The 25,980-nt window shown below is 42.2% G+C and overlaps 1 protein-coding gene across 2 annotated transcripts in view; it reads right to left on the bottom strand.

Annotated features, from left to right (window-relative positions):
* The window catches only part of LOC138747970 (dyslexia-associated protein KIAA0319-like), a 160,756-nt gene that overhangs the window by 23,547 nt on the left and 111,229 nt on the right, over positions 1-25,980 (bottom strand). For both annotated transcript variants that reach the window (XM_069907641.1, XM_069907633.1), the window contains exons 13-16: positions 17,634-17,779; positions 13,062-13,213; positions 5,809-5,947; positions 2,642-2,801 (exon numbers count right to left, since the gene is read on the bottom strand). In XM_069907641.1, coding sequence (XP_069763742.1) covers positions 2,642-2,801; positions 5,809-5,947; positions 13,062-13,213; positions 17,634-17,779 — 597 coding nt within the window. The remainder of the gene's footprint in view (positions 1-2,641; positions 2,802-5,808; positions 5,948-13,061; positions 13,214-17,633; positions 17,780-25,980) is intronic.

Raw genomic sequence — 25,980 nt, 5'->3', positions numbered from 1 at the left:
TTCTTAAATGTTAAGATTGAGCCCACATTCACCACCTCAGCTGGCAGCTCATTCCACAACCCCATTACTCTCTGGGTGAAGAGGTTTCCCCTTATACCCTAAACCCTGGTTTATATCTCACTTACCCTCAGTGGAAAAAAAGTCTATCTACATTTACTCTGTCTCTCCCTCTCAAAATTTTAAATACCCCCATCAAATCTCCCCTCATTCTTCTACGCTCCAGGGAATAAAGTCCTAACCTTTTAACTTTTCTCTGTAACTCAGTTCCTGAAGTCAGCAATATCCTAGAAATTCTTCTCTGCACTCTATCCATCTTATTGATATCTTTCCTGCAGTTAGGTGATCAAAACTGCACACAATACTCCAAATTTGGCCTCACCAATGTCTTATACAACTTTCAAAAAAAAAAAATACACAATACAGCACTGTTACAGGCCAATTTTGCGTTAAAAGTTATAACCATATAACTGCGACGTAGTAACAGGCCATGTCGGCCCTTCGAGTCCGCACCGGTTCACTAGAACAACTCCACTAGCTCAACCCTCCTGCTCTCCGCCCATAACTCTCCAACCCCCTCACCTCCCTGTACACATCCAACCTTCTCTTAAATGACAGAAGGGACCCTGCTGCAACTATCTCATTTGGAAGATCATTCCATTCTGCCACCACTCGCTGAGTGAAAAAGCATCCTCTAATATTTCTCCTAAAGTTTTGCTACCTTACCCTTAACTCATGCCCTCTTGTTCCATCCTCCCCTGCCCTCAGGGGAAAGAGTCTGTTTTTGTCTAGTCTATCTATTCCTTTCACAATTTTAAATACCTTTATCAAGTCCCTTCTCAGTCATCTCTGTTCCAATGAATAAAGTCCCAGTTCTTCATCTCTCCCTGTAATTAACCTATACCCCAGTACATTTTTTTTACCACCCTAGACTTTCCCACCATCTTCCTACAAATACTCTGTCCATGTCTTTCAGCATTCAAAACATTTCAATGAGATACTGACCCGCCCCCCCCCGCTAAATTTCAACAAGTACAGGGCGGCACAGTTAGTGTAGTAGTTAGCGCAATGCTTTTACAACACAGCGATCGGGACTTGGGTTAGAATCCTGTGCTGCCTGTAAGGAGTTTGTACAAACTCCCCATGTCTGCGTGAGTTTTCCCCAAGGGCTCGAGTTTCCTCCCACCGTTTGAAATATACATGTAGGTTAATTTGGCAGCACGGACACGTGGCCTGTAACCCTGCTGTATGTCTAAATTTACATTTTTTTAAAGATCTGTCAAATACCTGTCATATGATAACCCTTTCATTCCTGGAATATAATGCAAGTGTTGGGAATCTGAAATAAAACAGGAAAATGTTGGAGGAACTCGGCATACGCCAACATCTGTGGAACACAATCACAAGGCAGGGTTCTGGAAGCAGGCTAGAGCCAGCATTATCCAAGTCCTCTGCAGGAATTCTCTGGGGTCAATGGAGGTTCTCTCTCACCCACTGAGGTTTGTTATTGGGAAGGAACTGGAGGTCTCATTAAACAGTGACTCCTCCTGAACATTCTATCAACTGTGAAATCTGGATCACGTCATCTTGAGCCTCGGTCTGACAGTCAGGACTAAACCTCCACTCACAAGCCCAAACTGGGAAAATGAAATACAAATAAAACAGGAAAGACTGCCCCAGATGTCCACTGAATAATCTTACAAGAAATAAAGAAAATACACAATCATTGCTAACCAATACACAGCAAATTACTGCAAATTCTCATCTCTCTGCTTAATTCTGAACAACAAAATGCAAGTGAAGGTTAGTTGTCAACTGAACATCTCAGAAATGTAATGTACTTTGATGAAATGGGTGCAGTTCTGGAATTAGAGCTCCCGTGTTATGGTTCAGTGATCCAGTGTTAAATCCCAGCGCGGCTCCTTCATTATAGGAATTCACTTAGAAAAATATGTTTGCTGGATTCCATTCATCCAGGTGGCTGTTTTGGTCTAAAATACCAACACTTAAGATCTTTTGTCCTCTCCTTGCCATATTTCTCAGTTTGGTTAACAAAAACAAAAGGGAAAGGGGGAACTTGTTATCTTAGCCTGACCTGTTTATCGTTACACCATCAAGTCTGTTACCCACTGAAGTGGGCAACTGGAAATAAAGGTGGAACAAGAAAATCTACGATCACAGATACTGTATATGTTGCGTACAGTCTTTTTTGCACTACCAATAAATGGTAATTGTGCCTGGCCTGGAGGGAAAAAAATCCCATGTGATGTCATGAAATCTGAGTGCAGAACATAAAATTGCATGACCCCAGCAACTGCAACCTTTCTTGTTTAACCTCCCTTAGCTGCTCCTCTGTGAAGTCTCTTTGAGGGTTGCCTGCCCTGAAGAAGTTCTCCTCCCCTCTTTGAAGGGAGGTTCTCTCTCTCCACTCCCCACCTGCAGTCCCTGCCGCTCTTAAGCTCTAAAGACTATGCATTCACCCCAGACTCGGCACAGCCTTATCTATTGAACTGTAAATAAACATCAATTCTCTGGCGGCAAGCCCAAGCTCCAGAGATGAAGGATGAAACCTTCTTAAAAAGTACACACTCTACACGTTTTCACAGATTTCCAGCAAACCCCTCCGAAGGTCTAATTCACTTACCTGGAGTCAGAATGCGCCTGAATCTTCTGGACCAGGATGCTTTCGTCAAGGACCCCGAGCAATACAGCCAGCTGTCGCACAAGGGTGTCCTTCTGCTGCTCAGCCAGACTGCCCACGTGGACTTGGAGCACCAGTTCCACTAGATCATTCCTCCTGGGGTCTATAAGGCAAGCACCAGGTTGAGCAGGAAAGAACAGGCCATGCATACAAAATGAATAGAGGACATGTTGCTTACCGTGATATAAGTTTAAAGAAAATAAACTGTATTCCAGAACTCATCCAGTTCATCCTCATTTCATTCACTATTACAGAAAAACAGGTATCGGGCACCTACGGGGTAGATGTCGGATAAGCGAATTTTCCAGATGCTTGAGACTCACTCTTACAATGTCTAACTAATAAACTTGCATTAAGAATAAAGTTTAAAAGACATCATGACCCCCAGGTTGGAGAGGGAAACAGAGTTGGTGTTTAAGAGCACAGACACTGCATCCAATTCTCCAAAAGTACTGTATTGCAAACAGAACACTACAGCACAGTACAGGCCTTCGATGTGGGGCCAACCTACATATTCCTACCAATAAAAAACTAAACCCTCCCTATCTCATAACCCTCTATTCTTCTTCTATCCATGTGGCTGTGTAAGAGTCTGGGCTTAAATACCCAGCAGGTTTCAGCCTCCACCACCATCCCTGGCAATGCATTCCAGGCACTCACTAGGTACTATACTACATGTATACTGAACAAACTTCATTTGCATGAATCTATAAACCTTAAAGCATTTTACTTTATTTTCAGTTGCTGCATCTGCAGGTTCCTCCCCATCCATGGAGCTGCCTGAAAGATGAACAATAACATTGTGGATAATTAATGTCCCTCCCCAAGTTTACAGATAAATATACCAATAAAGATAAAGCCCCCTACTAAGCAGGGATAAGGAGACATTAATAACTCTGGACAACAAAGCTGTTGCTTCCTGAACACATTTTAGGGATTTTGCACTGCTGGTCACAAAAATCCTCTTAAAATCTTCCTATCACCTACCGTTTATTTTAGATAAAACCTATTTTTTTGTGATTTCCTGTCATATTTTTAACATGCTTCAAGCACCCAAAACCACGAAGTGCAACTTGTTGTTGAACATTCATTTCCTGCACTTGCACTCGGACCCCTTCCCCGCTGATCTTGGTGCAGTCAGTGACGAACACGGTAAAAGGTTTCGCCAGGACATTGCGACCATGGAAAAGCGGTATCAGGGCAACTGGAATCCATCAGTGCTGGCCGACTATTGTTGGACACTGACACGAGAGGCATCAGATGCTGAGTACAAAAGAAAATCAGCAAAACAGTTTTAGGTTGGCTGAACTAATGCAGCACGTCAGCATCATTATGCGATTAAACATGCTGAATTCAATAAAAGTTAATAATTCTCCAACTTCATACACGATACAGTAAATCTGAAATTATCTTTGTGATCAGTTTGAAGTTGTCGATCATCCCAATTTTCAAAAAACAAATATTTTGAAAACAAATTGTTATCCAGTGTTCTTAAAGTGTTAAGAATAAACAATTTAACTTACCGAAGACAAACTGTTCTCAGGATGGTAACACATCAGACAGACACGTGAACTGCCTTAGTCCCACCTCTCCGAGAACCAGTAGACATTCAGATTCATTGCATACAAATCCACTGCAGCAAAATGTACGGGGATCTTGGACCTCATTGAAAGATTTCAAATGTTGGAAGGCATGGACAGAGTAGATGTTGAATGGTTGTTTCTCATGATGTGAGAGTCAAGGACAAGAGGGGACACCTTCAGGATTAGTGTAGGGTTTAGCGCAATGATGTTACAGCACCAGTGAATGGGTTCAAATAGGATGCTGTCTAAGGAGTTCATATGTTCTCCCCATGTCTGCCTGGGTTTCCTCTGGGTGGTGCAGTTTCCTCCCTCCCTTCAAAAACTTGTGGAGATTATAGGTTAGTTAGGTATAATTGGGTAACACAGGCTCATGGGCTGGAAGGGCCTGTTACCATGCTACCTGTGTTAAAAAGGCTGTCCACCTAGAATGGGGACAGGCTGCGGTGAGTGTTCCAGCCACTTAACATTGATGTGAAACTCTGGGTGGTAACATGTTGGGTGCCGGCCTTTGTCCGCTACAATTGTCTCCTCTGATATCTCCCACCACCTCCTATTGGATATGATGGAAGCTGTTGCCTGGTGCCACTGAGTCTATTGCTCATGGAAGAACCTCCAGGCTGGGGACAGATGTGCAATATAAGCAGAAAGGGAGTCTGGGACAAGAGGGCACAACTTCAGGATTGAAAGGCATCTGCTTAGCACAGAGATGCAGAAGTATTTCTTTATCCAGAGAGTGGTGAATCTGTGGAATTTATTGCCACAGGTGTGTCACTGGCAGAGATAGACAGGTTCTTGATTAGCCAGGGCAGCAAAGGTTATGGGGATAAGGCTGGGCAATGGGGCTGAGTGGGAAAATGGATCAGCTCATGATTAAATGGTGGGGCTGACCCGATGGGCTGCATGGCCTATTTCTGCTCCTATAGCTTATAACAGTGGTTTCCACCTTTTTCCTTCCACTTCCATACCACTCTTAAGTATTTCCTATGCCATTGGTGCTCTGTAATTAGTAAGGGATTGCTTAAGGTGGGATGTGGGTGGAAAAAAAGTTTGAAAACCACTGTTCTAATCGTCCCTCAGTGACTCGTTATGTGCACAGTTTCATAACTCCAAAGGAAATGGGCCAATTACAATTTTTCTCAAGCAAAATATTTCAGTCACATTTGGGTCTAGAGCAGTGATTCTCAGTTCCTCAGCCAAATCACATCAGATTTCTATATGTCCCAACATGGAAATAGATCATACTTGGTTGAAGAAAGGAGAGAATTTTACAGAAATATATATTTTAAAATTTCAAATGGATGCAAAGTTTGTTCTAAAATCAATGGTATAGGTGAGTAGACTCATTGTCTTTTGGACAGAACCCCGTCACTTATATTTCTCGTAAAACATTTAGTAGACGACTTTGGATAGTAACCAGGAGAACACTTGAATTCACTTCTTTCTTTCATGGCTCCAGGCCAGTGTACAAGATCCCATCCAGAGAACAATGCTTAAATAGAGCTTTGAGAATAAACCTCAGTACCTTACCAGGCCTCACTTCCAAAATGGTGTGGTCTGTATCCGACTCCCCCTTTGCATCGGTGACTGTCAGGTGGAAAATGTACTTCCCTTCCACAAGGTTGGCAAGCTGGAGCACTTTGTCATGGTCTGAACCGTGCATTACCTCCTGCAACAGAGGGACATCGCCACTTCTCGCACTCCACTTTCTCAAGCAACACGAGAAACACAGAATGAGACTGAGCGCAGGTAAAACAAATTGGAAAGGTTCTGGAGAATCTGTAGTGCTGAGTAAAAACACAAAACGTTGGAGGAGCTCAGCAGGTCAAACCATGTCCTTCATGTAACAAAGGCAAAGATATAGAACCGACATATAAGACTGGAGCCCTTCATCAAGGTATGAGAAAATGTCAGCAGGTGTTCGAACAAAACGGTGGGGGGGTGGCAAAGGCAGGAGTTGATAGGTGAGAAAGGAGGGGGGGATAGCAGTGATCGGGGGAGGAGGGATGGCTAGGCTGTGTGGGTGAAGGAACTGGAAGGACAGGAAGTGGGGGGGAAGAAAAGTCAAGCAAGTTTAACGGAAAGCAGTGAAGTCAATGTTCTTGCCATGTGGCTGGAGGGTGCCCAGATGGAAAATAGGGTGTTGTTCCTCCAATCTGCCAGTGGTCTGCGTGGGACAGTACATAAGGCCTTGGACAGACATTGAGCGTGGGTCTGTGACCCAGAATTGAAATGGTCACTGGGAGGTTGCTGTGGTTGTGAACAGAGTAAGCTATCTCCCAGTCCGCAATCGGTCTCTCCGATGTAGAGAAGGCCCCAAAGGGTACAGTAGATAAGTGCTCTGGATGTACAGGTGAAGTGTTGCTCAACATGAAAGGCCTGTTTGGGGCCCCAGACCGTGGAGAGGGAGGAGGTGTGGCCAGTGTTGCATCTCCTGCGGGCTCAGGGGAAGGCACCGGGGGGGTGATGGATGGAGGTGGGATGAATACATGAGGGAATCACAGAGGGAGCGGTCCCTGCTGAAGGCCGAGAGGGGAGGAGAGGGAAAAATGTGTCTGGTGGTGGGATCCTGCAGTAGGTGCCGGAAATTCTGGCGGATAATGTGTTGGATGTGGAGGCTGATGGGGTGGTAGGTGAGGGGGCTTCTATGTTTGAAGTGAGGCCTGTCCGAGAGTGAGGGAATCTCACTGATGGACTGCCAACATGCTGAAAAATGTCATGCCAAAACAAAATGGGTGCACATCCCTCAGCGTGACAACACAACACATAGCATCGTGGTCATGTGGATATTGCAAGGACTTGGGATATATAAAGAACGACCTTGGAGAAAAGATCAGACAAGCTGAACACCCGCTTGACCAGCAGAAAAGGTCAACAGCTCCGAACAACCGGACCACTTGCTGATATGTCAGATTATTTAGATCAGCTGAGCCCACCACCCACCCCTCAACTCTTAAGACTCAGGTCAAAGTTCATAGGCCACCTTCCCTGTGAAACAGTCAAATTTAATTGGTTTCTTCCGCACTTTTACCAACCACACCATAAACAAAACCATAAAAAGCATTCATGTTACAGGTGAAAAGAAAACAAGGCTCTTACTGAAATGTGCTCTGGCTCCTGTGGAGGGCTGATTTTGATTTTCCAGGGTTTTTTTTTGCCAGTTACCTGGGATCTGCAGCAATCTGCCCTTGCTCTTTAACATCACCGCTCTGTTACTTGCTCTCAAGGGATTGGGTTTTATGAACCTTCTTTTGCACATTGTTTTATTACCATTGAATTTAGCTCGCTGAATTGATCTATGACTTCAGCCATGTGCAGGTATCCTGGGTGTGGCAAGTTGCCTCGACTATCCGTCAAGGAGGAAATTAAATATCACAGAAGCAAATAACAATCAAGAGTTAACTCTTTAGGTACATCTGGCAGCCTGACAAACAGCTGGTGAAGACCAGTAAGGAAAGGTTTAGACCAGCCATTCTCTACATTTTATTGGCTATGCCTCCTCACCCCACCCAGTACTCATCCCCGTGAAGCAGAAACGGTTCCTTTCCGTCCTTCCACCAACTACCTAAAAATCAGGAAAACTATTTATGTTACCCGAAGTGAAAGGAAAGCAAGCCTTTTACTTAAATGTGCCGTGGCGATACACCACTAGCCTACTGCAGGGGGTTATCTCTATACCTGCAGGAAGATCACCGGAGGACAGACCATACCTGGCCGGCTGTCAATCAGCCAACCTGAATAGACCTAACTCCACCCAGCCAGCTGTCAATCAACCGCCCGGGATATAATCCTCAGCTGGCCCCTCCCGAGCCAGTCACTCAGGAGCCACCAGTACAGCCACCACTGTAGCAGAGACTTTTAACTGAATAAAGCCTGTTGTACAGTCTTTCTCGAGTTTTGTGTCTGCTTACTGCCACAGCAGTGCATCGCACCCCCCCCCCCCCCCATCCCGCTGAGAATGGCTGCTTTAGTTAGATGTGGGCCAAACACAGACAAATGGGACTAATCCGAGCAGACAACTTGGCTGGCATTGACCAGATGGGTCAAAGGGCCCATTTCCATGCAGCGAAATGCGGAAAAGGTCACAATATCATTCAGAAACTTGGATCCTGTAGCTGAATCATCTGCTTTGCATTACCAGGCCAAGTATGAAGTTTACTCAAACTTGGCCAACCGCAGTGCTGTGGAAATCTAGCACCATGCATGAAAAATTCCAAGTTTACATGTAGCATTGTTACATGTCACAAGGTGCAATGATAGTTTGTTTTGGAGCAGTTCAGCTGGATATCTTATAGCAAGTAAGACAGAAGAGTTACAGAGAGAGATCAGTTGGTTCAGAGCAAACGCAACACAATTTTGCTACTGAGGTTCATTCAGGAGTCGGAGAATGGAGGGAAATAAATTGTCCTTGCATCTGGTGGCATCTCATCTCAAACTCATGAATCTTTTTAAATTATTTTATTTTCAAGGCTCATACAAACAATATTGTACATTTTCCTTCTGCACGATATAATTCACCGAGTCCCCTCTCCTTTCCCTTAGTCCCTCCCTTCCCTTCTCCCATAACTTATACAGATACACAATCACATTAGAAAAACAACATGCTACTGGACCCCAAGTATTAAATAAACAATAAAGGCTAGGGAATAACCAATTAAAATTAAATTTAAAACATGTCGTCTGTGTTACGCCCTATAGTTCACTCTCTCCTTTATATATCTAGAGGGACAAGTTCCCCCCCCCATTACCCAAAGCTCAAGGCTCATAAAGTGTGGGGGGGGGTGGACATAGCTCATATTTGCGCACCCATGTGGTTTCCAACGAATGTGCCACACTTCAAGTTACAAGTAACCTTCCCAAGGACATGCAAACCTGCATTTCCACATTCCATCCAGCAATACTAAGCTGAGAGTCGGACTTCCACACAACTGCTTATACACTTCCTGGCTACGGACAAGGTGACCTTCCAAAATGAATTTGGTGCTTGGACCGTCTAAACTGTGTTTTCCCCAATGTCTCCCAGAAGGTACAATTCCGGATCCTGTGGAAAATCTGCTTTTGTAATTTTTTTCAGGATGTCTCCCAGGGTTGGTAGCACTATAACGCACAATTTATAAAGTCTGTGGGAAAAAGCAATGGCAGGCCTGACTTCCCAGAATGCTGTGCGGCAGAGAAACCCCTCTATGAATGCTCTGTGCATGAGGCCAGACATATAGCCCTTTTTCTGTCGCATGGCATTCCTGGAGGGCAGGTCCGCCATTGCTTTCTCCCCATGGTATTTATAAATTGTACATGATAGTGCTACCAACTTACTCAGACTATATAAATTGAGCACTATAGCACTACCTACTTTCCCACCCTGTTTAAAAATTGTCCGCTATTGCTATTTATTGCTAGCACTTTCCTACGGTCCCTTATAAAGGTTTATATAGGTTGGCACAACAACAGGGGCTGAAGGGCTCACACTGTGCTGTACATAAAGCTTAATTATGTTATAATTAGGCATGATTAATTTTGTTCCAATATAAGATCATAATACATTGATCAGGATTTAGGGCAGGTCCACCATCGCTCAATGCGTTATGACGTCACCGGTAGAAGGTAGAACAGTCCTAACCCCAGGGATGGCTCCTTGCAAGTGTGAAAGTGTCCCAGTTAGGAGTGATCAAGTGTTAAAAGCCAAATCCCCGCATTCCTATCCTGGGACACCGCATAGTCAATTTAATGTTGTCAATTTTTTTTTTAAAGTCTTGTCTGCTCATTCAAGACAGAGGGAATTGGAGTTGACGGATGGAAGGAGGATTTGTGTGATGGACTCAGCTCCATTCACAGCCCCATACAGTCTCTTGTGGTCTTGGGTGGAGCATCCCAAATCAGTTCAAAGAAGGTTGGTCAGGACTGAACCAATTGTTAGGCTTCAACCTACCTTGGATCTTGATCAGAAATTGCACAGGATTTCAGAAAAGGTTGAAATGTCAAGCACATGAAGGAATTACAGACCAAAATAGCAGCAGAGGAAGTGCTTGGAGGAAGATTATCAGACTTACTGTTGTAAAAAGATGTGCTCCTATAAATTACGCGAGCAATGTCCGCAAGTTATCTTTTCATTAACCTTTCCATTAATGCAGAATGAATACTGAATAGGAATCCATCTCAGAAGGTCGATATTGGATCTGAGCAGGAGCACTGGGATCTCCTGTGATATTGGCTCAGTCAGCGAGAGGAGGCAATGAGGGGGCTGGGGTGTTGTGAGGTAGAGCAATCTCATCTGGCACAGAGACACGGTGACTGGAAAGGCTCAGATTGGGATCCCAACTGCCCACACTCTGGCAGATTCTCTGAGTTCAGATCAGATTTATTGTCACAGTACATAATATGACATCACATACAACCCTCAGATTCCTTTTACCTGCGGGTAGTACAAAAAATAAACTACACAGTGTAAACATGTAAACAATTAAAAGAAATGTAAACATAGCGAATGTAACAAACGGACTGCTATACAGAGAGAATAAAAGAAAATCAATAAAGTGCACAGAGTCCTTAAATGAGTCCCTGATTGAGTTTGTTGTTGAGGAGTCTGATGGTGGAGGGGGAGCAGCTGTTCCTGAACCTGGTGGGTGCGAGTCTTGTGGCACCGATATCTCTTTCCTGATGGCAGCAGTAAGAACAGAGTATATGCTGGGTGGTGTGGGTCTTTGATGATTGCTGTTGCTCTCCAACGGCAGTGTTCCCTGCAGATATCCTCAATGGTGGGGACGGTTTTGCCTGTGATGTCTTGGGCTGTGTCCTCTACGTTTTGGGGGCCTTTCTGCTCAGGGAAATCATCTCTTTGGGGGGGGGGGGGGGTGAGCAGATGTGGTGTATACTTCCAGAGTACACCACAAATAAATGGAAATAATATATTGTGTTGAAGGATAATCAGTGAGTCAATGTACAACTTTCACGATCAAAGCAGTTCTTTAATTTTTTTTAATTTAGTCACAGCCCAGTAACAGGCACTCTCGGCCCATGAGCCCTAGCCGCTCAATCACACCCAATTGACTTACATCCCTAGTACATTTTTTTTAAGGGTGGGAAGAAACCAGAGCCCCTGAGGGAAACCCCACGCAGACACGAGGAGAATATACAAACTCTTTACAGACAGCGTGGGTTTCAGACCCTGGTCCCGATCGCTGGCGCTGTAACAGTGCTGCACTGACCGCAACGCAAACCGTGCTGCCTGGTTGAAGTCCATGTGCTGGCATTAAGAAATGGCCACAATGCAGATGCTCCTTTTAATGTTCTCTGCAGTAATAGAAGTTTTTGCATGACAATAAAATCAATTTTAAATCACTGGATCATTATCAAAACTACAAAGAGGGCCAAATCTTTCTAATCCTTGAAATGGATTGTGCACCATGGTAGAAGTTATGGAATGAGGGCAAAACATGGTAACAGTTATGATTGGAATCCACTCTTGAGGAGAATAAACACTGAGCTGAGTTAACTGTGTACGGTGGCCAATTATATCTGGTGTTCAAACCCAAAGGCCAAAGTTCAACACTTAATTTAAAAACAAAGCAATTAAAAAATCCAGGTAACCTGCATAATCTATAAAATGCCCTCCACACCCAAAACCCTCTGCAAACTCCATGTCTTTCTCTAAGGATCTTGCACATGCCCCTATTCTCAGTCACCTCTACATTTTTAGCTGGGCCTTCAGCCACCCAGGATTCCCCACCTTCTCCTCTCATGAGTAACCTTGTTAAAATTCCATTTTTGTAAGTGTTCCAGATAAAACCACAGCATTATGGCCATTCTGGTTAATGACCTTGTCTGGAATTAATGTAACCAAAACTGTAATTGCCCAGAATAGTGAGGTCCTAGAACAGCCCTGTAGAAATACGCAGTTTCTGGTACAGACAGATATGTCCTATCAGTAATAGCATTAAGGATTGAGGAATAATGTGAAGAATAATTTTAACTGTAACCATGAAGGTAATTCATTTTCTTTATAAAATGGGCAAATCTATACCATGCCAGAAAAATAGCTTCCCCACCCCCCAACAAATCTGCAGACGCCAGCTCTGGAACAAAGAATTTAACATTTATTTCATTGCATAACATGAGCAAAGTTTGTGAAGCGTCTTCAACTCTCCACAGATGCTGTCTGACCTGCGGGGTATTTCCAGTTTTACTTCAGATTTTTAGCAGGAGGGCTTTTCAGATGGTCAGAAAATTCTTCAGCTGAACAAAAGGGATGAAATCCCCGTCACCATCGTTGCCTGCACGTGAGGAATAATCCCAAGATCCTTTTCCTTCTTCATTCACGGAGCCAAACGGCCACTTCCCCTATTAATTCTCACCTTCCCTCTCTCTCCTGTCCAATTAACTTCTTTTGCCTGTTGGTCTGTGCTTCCCCCCAACCCTTTCTTTCCTCCTCCACAGCCTTTTAATTCAGACGGCTGCCTGTTTTTTACTCATACCTCGAGGAAGGGCTTGGGCCCGAAATGACAGCTTTTGTCTTTACCTCCTTTGGACGCTCTGAGTTCCTACAAAGTTTCTGTGCCCTTACCACAATCTCAGTGTCTGTAGACTTGGGTGTTTCACTCCCTTCTCGTATGACCAGGTTAAGTTTAACAGCACAAGGCTGATGAGCTGGCCCAGAAGGAACACATTTCAAAGACAGTGGAGACTTTTATTCCCCTTTCTTTAATTCAGAGAGGACCCCCGACAAAACAATGTGAAGAGAAAGTGAAGTTCTTCCGGTGCCACTGTCATAATACGGATTTTATACTCACACCTGCAGCAGGGCTCTGACCATCTCTCGTCCAAAGGTAAGATACAATGGCTTGGTCATCGGTAGACTTGGAGCCATCAAGGCTGATGGAGTTATTGGGCAATATCAGAACATGGTTTCCTCCAGCGTCAGCCACGGGACTATTGTTGATTTCTTAAAAACAGGAGTCAAAAGAATTCAGTTGTATAGGTACACTGTACTTAGGTATATGACAACAACCTGTCACACACAAAACCTCAATGCTGAGATATTACTTCAGAATGCATTTGATAATATATTATTTTTATATATATGTGATGGTTTTGAGGAGAAAGCTGGTGTTTCTTTACAAATACCTTTATGCATAATTGAAGTCAGTTAAGTTTAATAACACTGCTGTTAATATTCATTCTCGGTATTAATAAATAATTTCTGTATATAATTCCACATGAACTGAGAATCAAACCAGGACATAAAATGAAAGACACATTTGTCAGCATAAAGGACTGTGGTGAGCACCACATAGTTTGAAAGCAGAGGTTCAGGCTTGAGGCACTGCCCTCAAGCACGGAGCTAAGCAAGAACATCACTGCATTTCAAAGCACAACTTCACAGAGTCAATCAACAGACAACAAACAGTAGGTGCTGGAGTAAGCCAATTGGCCCGTCAAGCCAGCACTGCCATCTTTCAGATCATGGCTGATCATTCACTATCAGTATCCACTCCCAGCCTTATCCCCATAACCCTTAACTCCCCTGCCCACAAGAGCCTTATCTCTTTTGAACATATCCAGCGAATCTGCCTCCACCTCTGAGGCAAAGCATTCCACAGATCCACACTTCTCTGGGTAAAAAGATTTCTCCTCATCTCTGTCCTAAAGGGCTTTCCCTGTATTCTTAAACTATGCCCTCTATTCCTGGTCTCTGCTGACATTGGAAACATGTAATCCAATTTCACTCTGACCAGCCCCTTGATAATCTTATACACCTCAATCATGTCTCCCCTCATCCTTCTAAACTCCATTGCATATAAGCCCAGTCTTTCTAACCTTTCAGCGTATGTCAATCCTGCCATCCTGGGAACTAACTTTATAAATCTGCGCTGCACTCCCTCCATAGCAAGTATGTCCTTCTTCAAATTTGAGGACCAGATCTTTCTCCTGTACATACAGGGCATGAGGGATCTTTACTACAATGAGCCTGCTATACTGGCCTTCATTAGTCGAGGGACTGAGTTCAAGTGCCATGAGGCTCCATAAAACTCTGCTTCAAACGCACTTGAAGTATTGTGTTCAGTTCTGGTCACAGGAAAGGTGTGCAAGCTTTAAAGAGGGTGCAGAGATTTACCAGGATGTTGCTTGGATGGGAGAATATATCTTATGAAGCAAGGTTGACAGGCCTCGGCCTTCTCTCTTTAGAGTGTCAGAGGATGGGAGGCAACTTAATAGAGGTGAAAGATTATGAGAGGCATAGATAGGGTGGACAGCCAGCACCTTTTTTTCCCAGGGTAGCAATGGCAAATAAAGAGAAGGGATGACAGAATTAAGGTCATACACACAGTGAGTGGTGGGTGCCTGGAATGGATTGCTGGGGGTAACAGTGGAGGCTGGTACAATACAGAAAAAGTGGAGGGTTATGGTCTGTGAAGGAGGGAAGGGTTAGATTGATGTGGAGTCGGTTTATACTAGTTGAAGTGCCCATATTCTTGCTATAATATTCCATATTCTATATCACATTCAACCAGAATGCATCATACCAATAATTTAGCCTTAATGTACAGACAGAGCATCAGATGGAGAAATGTGTCAGAGTTTGTGGTGGCCAACCTTTTAATTTAAGCATACAGCAAGGTAACAGGCCATTTCGGCCCATGAGTTCATACTGGGGTGTAGGTTAATTGGGTGGCACAGATTCGTTGGCCAAAATGACCTGTTACCCTGCTGTATGTCTAAATTAAAAATTAAAAGGTTGACCTCCCCTGATATAGACAATGGAATAGCAGGGGGCAGCTAGGCAAATTAAACTTTAATAGTATCTAACATTCACCTGAACATGCCTTAAATATCACTTGGAGTTATATATTAATTTTGTTTTACATGACACACCTTAAGCCCCTTTCGCACTTGCGTTCCACTAAATTTGCCATTTGGTGTCCAGGGATAGGAATGGGGGGTTTGGCTTTTCACACTTGACCACTCCTAACAGGGACAGTGAGCACTTTCATACTTGCAAGGAGCCATCCCCGGGATTAGGACTGTTCTACCTTCTACTGGTGACGTCATGACACATTAAGTGATGATGGACCTGCCCTAAATCCTGATCAATGTATTATGATCTTATATTGGAACAAAATTAATCATCCCTAATTATAACATAATCAAGCTTTATGTACAGCGCAGTATGAGCCCTTCAGCCCGTTGTTGTTGTGCCAACCGGTATAAACCTTTATAAGAGACCGTGGGAAAGTACTAGCAATAAATAACAACCACGGACAATTTTTATACAGGGTGGGAACGTTTTTAGTGCTATCGCGTATAATTGATAAATATCGTGGGTAAAAGTGATGCCAGACTTGCCCTCCCAGAATTCCATGCAGCAGAGAAAGGGCTGTATGCCCGGATGCATGCATGGAGCATTCTAGGAAATCAGGTCCACTATTCCTTTTTTCCCCATGGTCTTTATAAATTGTGCACTATGCTGTTTAAAAATTGCCTGCTATTGTTATTTATAATTGTTTATAGCTATTTCCTCTCTCTTCCCCGATACAATACGGCAAAGTTTATATCCTAATTTTAATCTTTTCTTCCTTCACGTTCCTGCACTCATGCTAAAACTTGGGTCATTTCAATCGCACAATTAATTTACCCGTTTCACATTTGCCTGATTGCAACGCCGGCGTCTGCAGACGCCAGGGATTGTACTAGGGGTCGAGGCCGTCAATCCCCGGGGTGAGATGACTTCATCTGACGGCGGCGTTGAGCTGATTTTGCTTTGACACTAGGCCTTTAAAGGCTGATTGGCAGTTAATTCCTGGGATCACTTGCAAGTGTGAAAGGGGCTTTAGAGTCACATCAATGGAACTTGATTTTTTTTTTTGCAGTAGTCCTTGGGGATTGAGTAATATGATAGATTTTTCTTTGGAGTGAAGGGGTCTGAGATGTGAGACAATAGAGGTTCATAGATTATAGCCCGAATCTTCCCCCCACCACCCCTCAACACAGCAGGAATTTCAAACTCAAAAGGGCGTTGGTTTAAGACTGAGAGGCAGCAGTTTCAAAGGGTAAAAAGTAACATAACATAACAATTACAGCACGGAACCAAACACCCCTTTCTAGTCCCACCTCCCTGCACAATGCCCATAACCCTCCATCTTCTTCTCATCCATATACCTGTCCAACCTTTTCTTAAATAATACAATTGACTCCGCCGCCACTATTTCTCCCGGAAGCTCATTCCACACGGCTACCACTCTCTGAGTAAAGAAGTTCCCCCTCATGTTACCTCTAAACCTCTGCCCCTTAATTCTTAACTCATGTCCTCTTGTTTTAATCTTTCCTCCTCTTAACGGAAATAGTCTATCCCTTTCATAATCTTAAATACTTCTATCAAATCCCCTCTCAACCTTCTACGCTCCAAAGAATAAAGACCTAATCTGTCCAATCTCTCCCTATACTCCAGATGCTTAAACCCAGGTAACATTCTGGTAAACCTTCTCTGCACTCTCTCCACTCTGTTTATATCCTTCCTATAATTAGGCGACCAGAACTGCACACAGAACTCCAAATTAGGCCGCACCAATGTCTTATACAATCTCAACATCACCTCCCAACTCCTATATTCCATGCAATGATTGATAAAGGCCAGCATACTAAAAGCCTTCTTCACCACCCTATTCACGTGAGTTTCTACCTTCAGGGAACGATGTACCGTTACTCCTAAATCTTTCTGCTCTTCTGTATTCATCAATGCTCTCCCATTTACCACGTATGTCCTATTCTGATTCTTCTTACCAAAATGAAGCACCTCACACTTATCAGCATTAAATTCCATCTGCCATTTTTCAGCCCACTTTTCTAAGCAGCCCAAATCCCTCTGGTTTTTTATTTTAAAAAAACCACAGGAAATATGCAGAATGCACTACTTGAGGAGATGGTGAAATCAAACACAAGCATTTTATTAAAGGACATTTGGAAAACCACTTGAATGGGCAAAACCATAGAAGGATATGGACTGAACAAATGGGATGAGTGTGGCTGGGTAAAAAGGTCAGGCTGGTGGGCCTGGGCTGTTTTAGTGCCATATAACGCAGTTGTGTTTCTATTGGAGGATAGCCTCTCTGACAGGTCAGTGTGGAGCTGCCTATTCTGCTCAGAAATCAGATAAAGGCGATCCCAAACAGAAAACTCCACAATCAGGACATCCTCCCCTGATGATCTGCGTTGATTCGTTTAGGGAGTGAAACGCTGACATGGAAGCAGCTGCAAACACACTCACTGTACGCTGAAGATCCGGACCACAGAAAAGACACGTGAGATCAACACACTGAACTAATGCATGGAGAGCTCAGCCAGTTATAGAGGAACATGGTTATGACCTTCTTTGACGGTGATTGCCAGCATCTTGGAGCTGTTCTGTCCCTGTTGGTCTGTGACAGTCAGTCTAAATCGATACATCCCGACCTGGAGTCCCGAAACCCTGGCTACAGCCTTGTCCTTTCCTTCAATTGTCACATCAGAACCACTGGAAAAGAAAGACTTGCATTTATATAGTATCTTTCCCAACCTCAAGATGTCCCAATATCTACTTGTGCCGTGTGTGGACACACGCAAATTTAGGCATGGCTGTTATACAGAAAACTGATATTGTAAAATTCCTGGTCTCCAAAATTCAAGCAACCAGCAAAAAAAAAAGAAAATAAATTTTAAATATTAAAATAAATAAGAATAAATTAATAAGTAAAAAATACATAAATTTAAAATTGTTGAAGTGAATGTTCTCCGAACATTCACTTTGGGGAACACTGGAGCAAATATTCAGCCAGGGGAAGGCCTTGGTCGGGCTTGCTCATAGCAGCTGGTCGAATAGAGTTGTGTGAAACAGCGATGGCGTCACCCAGGATAGAAGCTGGTTGATGCCGCTCGCCGTTGGGGTGACTCTCTTAAAGTGTCTCCTTATCCCTGCTTAGTAAGAGTTGCCCCATTCAGAGGCTTTATCTGTAAACTTGGGGGGGGGGGTTAATTATCTATAATGTTATTGTCCGTCTTTTGGGTGGCTTCGTGGAGGGGAGGAACTGCAGATGCAGCGACGGATTAACATTTTCAATGGATGTGACTGGAAATAAAGTAAAATGCTTTACGGTTTATATATTCATGCAGGTGAAGTTTGTTCAGTGTAAGTACATTAATGCAGGTGCATTAGTTAGACATTGTAAGAGTGAGTCTCAAGCAACCGGAAAATAGACAGTCGGCATCTGCCAATCTCCATAGGTGCCGAATACCAGGGGCTTTACTGTATATACAGAGCAAATGAAACATTAAAAAGATAAACTGTAGGTGCAGGAAATCTGAACGAAGAACGGAAAATGCAGGAAGTCTTCAGCAGATCTGGTAAAGGAAAACAAAGTTAAAGGGTGAAATCATCCCAGATCTTAGAGTTGATTGTTTCTCTTTCCATGGATGAGGCAGCTGAGTGTTTCCAGTGGATTTTTTTAAATTTTAGACACAGAAATCACCTGGAAACAGCAATGGGATTATGTATTTTCAATGACTTAGGCTGATAGATTGGTGTGAGAAAAATTAGTAGACCCGATAAGACGGTGACCACAGCAGCAGGCCAGCGAGGGGCTCAGCGGTGATGGACCCTACAGAACGGTGACCACAACAGCAAGCCAGCAAGGGGCTCAGCGGATGATGGACCCACATAGGCTGCCAAAGTTTTGTGGTCGGGGGACCCGCACGTGCTGCTGGAGACCAGATACTGGATCCAGGATTCGAGAGAGTGCTGAGGGAAGAAACGACTCCTGAAGGGCCTCGGGCACGGAATTGTTTCTGATCGTGTTGGAAGTTTAGATCCGGAGCTCGGGTCGCCGATAGATTGAACAGGAGGCTGCACGGCTGCAGAGGCTGTGGGAGCGCTGGAGGTGAATCCATGGACACTCAGTGTCTCTGAAGGGACCATCTTTTGGTTCTCTTTCTATTACTGTAAGGGGCGCTGGGCAATACTAATGGGGACCCTTTGCCTTACAACAGTCAATAAGGGAATTTCATGGAATATTACATGTTCTGTATTATTACACGTGCAGCAGCATCACTAGGGTTGGGGTCACCCAGTGCCATAACTCATGCTGTCACCCCCACCCCCGTGTGGGACTCAGTGCATGTGTGGGTTTGCGGAGTTCTGTGCACGAATGGGTCTGTGCCTGCAGGGGGTGGGGGAGCTGGGCACGCTTAGGTCTGTGAAGCTACGCTCATGTGTGGGTGTGCGGTGCTTGCCGCCTGCGTGGGTCTCCAGGACCCAGCATATGTATTGGTCTGCGCGTATGGGGGCCTGACAGGATTTTAGTGTCAGCCCCTCTGATGGTGTCACCCAGTGCGGTCCGGATTTCCCTCACCCCTCTAGTGACTCCAGTGATGACATGAGAATAAAGAAATCTTGAAAGAATGTCCTATGCTTCTTCGTTTTACCGGACACAAGTTACCTTCTGACGGGAGTGCTGTGCTTATCCCTTAGATTTTGTACCAAGTCCGTAAAATGGGACTTCACCAGAAATCTGTAGGTTTGAGGCAAGAATGTTACCAGTGATCTAACAAGATGGAAACTAATCAAACAAATAGAGTTGCAGGAATTTTCTCACTACACACCATTACTCTCTATTAATATTCATTGCTATGTCCATGTAAGCATGCCAAGGTTACAATTTTAATGTACATTCAAGTGAATGAAATTTTTAATTCAAATATGGCATTTTATGTGTTGAAAAATAATCTTGAACCTCAGAGAAGTTGATGGGGATTACAGCTATATGGAGAGAACATGGAAGCAGGGATGGTTCCTGCAGCAGAGAAGATAGAGAAGAGATTTGAGATTGAAAGGCTGTCAATCCAATAGGCGTGAAGTAAAAACATTCAGTAAATGCTGGAGGAACTCAGCAGGTCTTGCAGCATCCACAGGAGGTAAAGATATATAAAAGACGTTTCTGGCCTAAGACTTTTTTCAAGGTGCAAGCAAAGAGCAGACAACTACCTGAATTAAAGACTGGAGAAAGGGGGAAGAATGGGGGGAGGGAGTCCAGACTAACAAAGTTTTTAATTGGATAAGAGAAAAGGTGAAAATTGATTTTGATAGAAGGTTAAGTGATCAGAGGTTAAGTGACGAGATAAGTTTCATGAGCATTTAATTGTCTTGATATGGAAATGTGGATAAAGCAGATTCAATAGACCTGTTCAAATTAAGAATCTGTACTTAAAATGGGAATGCTGTAGGAAGGTAGAAAAACAGGATGATGTTACTCTTTCAAATTGGACCAAGCATCTTATCAGTTCGGAAGATTCCTTCATTGGGTCCAGGGACCATAATGTAATTAGCTTCGTTAATTATGGAAAAGGATGGGAGGAAGGCAAATTTTGTGGAAAGGAGAAAGGATCTAGGAAGAGGGGATTGAGATATGTTGTTTTCTGCCAAGGGTGTATTCAGTAAGTGGATGGCCTTCAAAGGCAAAATCTTGAGGGTGCAAAGTTTCCACGTTCCTGTTAGGATTAAAGGCAAAGTTAACAGGCATAGGGAACCCTGGTTTTCAAGGGATATTTGTGATCTGATTAAAAGAAGTGGGAGGTGTACAGCAGGTATAGGTAACAAGGAGCTAATGAGGTACTTGAAGAGTACAGAAAATGCAATACTCAAGAAGGAAATCAGAAAGGCAAAAAGACATGAGGTTGCTCTGGCAGATGTGAAGGTAAACCCAAAGAGTTTCAAAAGGTATATTAAGAGTAATAGGGATTGGTCCCCTAGAGGATCAGAGTGACCAACTATGTGTGGAGCCTCACATAATGGGGGAGATCTTAAACAATTATTTTGCATCAGTATTTATTTAGGAAATTGACATGGTCCATAAGGGAAACAAATAAAGTGTCATGAAACAGGTGGAGGAGATGCTTCCTGCCTTACAGCAGATAAAGGTAGATAAATCACCTGGGCCAGATGATATTTCCTCAGACCTTGAAGGAGACGAGTGTAGAAATTTCAGGGGCCCTGGCGGATATATTAAAAATATCCTTAGCCAAGGGTGAGGTGCCAGAGGATTGGAGAGTAGGTCATTTTGTTTAAAAAAGGCTTCAAAAATAAACCGATGAGCCTGACATTAGTGGTAGGTAAATTATTGGAAGGAGTTCTGAGAGATAGGATATATAGGTATTTGGACAGCCATGGGCTGATTAAGGACAGTCAGTTTGGCTTTGGGCGTGGTAGGTCATGTTTAATGAATCTTGTAGAGCTTTTCAAGGAGGTAACCAAGAAGGTAGATGAAGGATAGGTTGTGGATGTTGTCTACATGGACTTCGGTAAGGGCTTTGAAAAGTTCCCATGAGAGGTTAGTTCAGAAGGTTAGGACACTAGATATCCATGGAGAGGTTGTAAATAGGATTTGTAATTGGCTGTGTGGGAGAAAACGGAGTGGGAGTGGATGGTTGCTTCTCAGACTGGAGGCTTGTGACAAGTGGTGTGCCTCAGGGATCTGTGTTGGGACCATTGTTGTTTGTTGCATATATCTATGATCTGGGTGATAACATGATGAATTGGATCAGCAAGTTTGCTGATGACACTAGGATAGGAAGTGGACAGCAAGGAAGATTGACAAAGCTTGCAGAGGGATCTGGACCAACTGGGAGAATGGGCCAAAAAAAATGGCAGATGGAGTTAAATGCAGACAAAGTGTGAGGTGATGCATTTTGGAAGGGCAAACCAAAGTAGGACATACACAGTAAATGGTAGGGCACTGAGGAGTGCAGAGGAGCAAAGAGTCCTGGGGATACAGATACATAATTCCCTGAAGGTGGCATCGCAGGTGGGCAGGGTTGTAAAGAAAGCTTTTGGCATCTTGGCCTTTATAAATCAGTACTGAGTATAGGAGTTGGAATTTTATATTGAAGTTACTTAAGACATTGGTGAGGCCAAATTTGGAATATAGTGTGAAGTTTTGGATAAGATTGAAAGAGTGAAGAGAATATTTACTAGGATGTTGTCAGGTCTTCAGGAGTTGAGTTACATGGAAAGATTAAACAGGTTAGGACTTCATTTCTTGGAGCGAAGAAGAATGAGGAGAAATTTGATAGAGGTTTACAAAATTATGAGAGGTAAAAACAGAGTGGATGTGAATAGGCTTTTTCCACAGATTGGGGGAGATAAATATGAGGGGGTCATAGTTTTAAGTTGAAGGGGAAAAGGTTTAGGGGGATCATTAGGGAACGTTCTTCACTCAAAGTGGTGGGAGTGTGAAATGAGTTGCCACCTGGCGAATGCAGGCTCGATCTTGTGTTTTAAGAATAAATTGGATAGATACATAAATAGGAGGGGTCTGGAGGGTTATGGAATGGGAGCAAGACAGTGGGACTAATGAAATTATGTTCAGCACAGACGAGAAGAGCAAAATAGCCTGTTTTCTGTGCTGTAGCATTCTATGATTGTATTTATGGCCAATCCACATGAATCACATTTTCAAGTGTAAGTAATTCTATGAGTTAGAGCTCCTTAGAGCTGAATTTCAATCTTAACAGAATGGCAGAATTACACAAATGAACCCTGATACACAAAAATATTTTATAAAAGTTAAACAGAAATAAACTCAAGGAGCTCCAAATGAAGTAAAGCCCCTGGTAGATGGGGATTGGTAGATGCCAGATAAGTGAATTTTCCAGTTGCTTGAGGTTGCATGTTGCCTGACTGGTGAATAAACGACGAGGTGCGCCAAATTTAAACTTTCTTTTTTTTTAAACTGAATCACTTTCCGCAATTTTTTTTTTGCCTGTTGCTTGAGGTTGCTGGTTACTTGAATTCCGGATAACAGGGGTTTTACTGTATATTAATAATGCTTTCAAATCTCTACACTCTCAGTGAAAGGCCATGAGAAATAGCTTTGAAAGCGTCAAACAATTGTGACTGAACTCATATATTGTTCAAAGTTCAGATTTATTGTCAGAGTACATACAATTTTTATAATTTTTTATTTTTCACACTGTGAACCATATCAACCAAAATATATACAAACGTTTCTCATTAAATATACACAGTGGCATTTTCTCCCCTTCCCCCCCCTACCTTCCATCCACGCATTCCACCCCCCTCCAAAACCAATAAATATTCAACATATACAATACAATAAAACCGTTAAACAATGTCTTCACACAATGAAAAATAAACAAGAAAAATGTATCATCTACTTTTACACACTGGATCAAGTCGTTTTGTCTTCTTATCATTTTAGGGGGTAGAGGTCCGAGGCAAGCCCTCTCTGTTATGTTTCATGTATGGTTCCCAAATTTGTTCAAATACTGTGACTTTATTTTTTAAATTATATGTTATTTTTTCCAATGGAATACATTTATTCATTTCCATGTACCATTGCTGTATTCTCAGGCTCTCTTCCATTTTCCAAGTTAACATTATACATTTTTTTGCTACAGCTAAGGCTATCATAATAATTTTTTTTTGCGCTTTATCCAATTTGAGGCCTAATTCCTTACTTCTTATGTTACTTAGAAGAAAGCTCTCTGGATATTTTGGTATGTTATTTTTTTGTGATTTTATTTAATATCTGATTTAGATCTTCCCAAAATATTTCCACTTTCTCACATGCCCAAATTGCATGTACTGTTGTTCCCATTTCTTTCTTACAGAGGAAACATCTATCTGATAATGTTGGATCCCATTTTAACTTCTGGGGCGTGATATATAACCTGTGTAACCAATGTCGCACAACTGTGTTTATTATATTCTTCATAGTTTCAGAACATAACTTTTCCCATGTTTCATTTTTTAATCTTTATGTTTAAATCCTTTTCCCACTTTTGTTTGGGTTTATAGCTTATTTCATCATTTTCCTTATCTTGCAGCTTCATGTACATGTTTGTTATAAATCTTTTAATTATCATTGTGTCTGTAAACACATATTCAAAGCTGCTTCCTTCTGGTAATCTCAGTCTGTTTCCCAATTTTCCTTCAAATAAGCTTTCAATTGATGATATGCAAACATTGTACCATGAGTTATTTCATATTTGTACTTCAACTGTTCAAATGTTAATAAATTATTTCACAAAAAACAATTTTCTATTATTTTGATTCCTTTTTTCTCCCATTCTCGAAAGGAAAGATAAAAGGGATTAGCGGATTTTGCCTCAATAGTAATTTTGGTATTTGGCAAGTCATTTTTTCCTTTCTAAGTGGATCTTCCTCCATATATTGAGTAAATGATACAGTACTGGTGAGCATTTATATTATACTTTATAAGTGGGATGAAAAGCTGGTACATGTTCCGATACCTTCTCCCCTATTTTATCTAGTTCTATCTTAGTCCAATCTGGTTTTTCCCTTGTCTGATTAAAAAATCTGATAAATACCTTAATTGTGCTGCTCTATAATAATTTTTTAAGTTTGGTAACTGCAAACCACCTTGATTGTACCTCTCTGTTAATTTATTTAAAGCTATCCTTGGTTTCCCCCCAATCCACAAGAATTTCCTTATTATTCTCTTTAGTTCATTAAAGAATTTCTCTGTTAAGGAAATTGGTAATGATTGAAATAAGTATTGTATCATTGGGAAAACATTCATTTTAATGCAAGTTACCCTCCCTATCAACGTTAGTGGTAATTCTTTCCAATGTTCCAAGTCTTCCTGCAATTTCTTTTTTAGTGGCTGATAATTTAGTTTTTCTACAGGTGGCTTAAGTTATTTTCTAACATAATACCTAGGTATCGGACTGCTTGTGTTTGCCATTTAAATTCTTTTTTAAATTCTGTATAATCTGCATTACACATTTGCATCACTTCACGTTTATTTGCGTTGATCTTGTACCCCGATATTTCTCCATACTCCTTCAATTTTTTATGTAATTCTTTTATTGATATTTCTGGTTCTGTTAAGTATACTATGAAGTCATCTGCAAATAAACTGATTTTATACTCCTCCTCCTTTATTTTTATCCCTTTCATTTTATTTTCTATTCTTATCAGTTCTGCCAATGGTTCTATTGCTAAAGCGAAAAGTGAGGGGGATAATGGACATCCCTGTCTAGTTGATCTACTTAATTTAAATTGGTTCAATACATATCCATTTACTGTTTCCTTCGCCAATGGTCCATTATACAATGCTTTAATCCAATTAATATATTTTTCTGGTAGATTGAACCTCTGTAATACTTTAAATAAATAATTCCATTCTACTCTGTAAAAGGCTTTTTCTGCGTCTCAAGCAACAGCCACTGTTGGCTTCTTATTTCCTTGAACTGCATGAATTAGATTAATAGGTTTATAGACATTATCTGCTGTTCGTCTTTTCTTAATAAATCCAGTTTGATCTTGTTTTACTATTTTTGGTACACGATCGGCCAATCTGTATGCTAATAATTTTGCTATTATCTTATAATCTGAATTAAGTAGAGATATTGGTCTATATGATGCTGGTCTTAGTGGATCCTTCCCCATCTTTGTTATTACTGTAATTATTGCTGTCTTACATGAATCTGGCAAGTTTTGTGTTTCTTCAATCCGGTTCATTACTTCCAGGAGAGGAGGAATTATTAACTCTTTAAATGTTTTATAGAATTCTATTGGGAATCCATCCTCTCCAGGCGTTTTATTGTTTGGCAGCTTTTTTAATATATCCTGTACTTCCTCTATTTCAAATGGTTTTATCCGTTTGTTTTGTTCCTCTTCTTGCAATTTCGGCAGTTAAA

Source organism: Narcine bancroftii, chromosome 1 (genome assembly GCF_036971445.1).
Source record: "Narcine bancroftii isolate sNarBan1 chromosome 1, sNarBan1.hap1, whole genome shotgun sequence".
Lineage (NCBI taxonomy): Eukaryota > Metazoa > Chordata > Chondrichthyes > Torpediniformes > Narcinidae > Narcine > Narcine bancroftii.
Note: the sequence above shows the minus strand (reverse complement) of the source record. Positions and strands in the feature narration are given on the sequence as shown.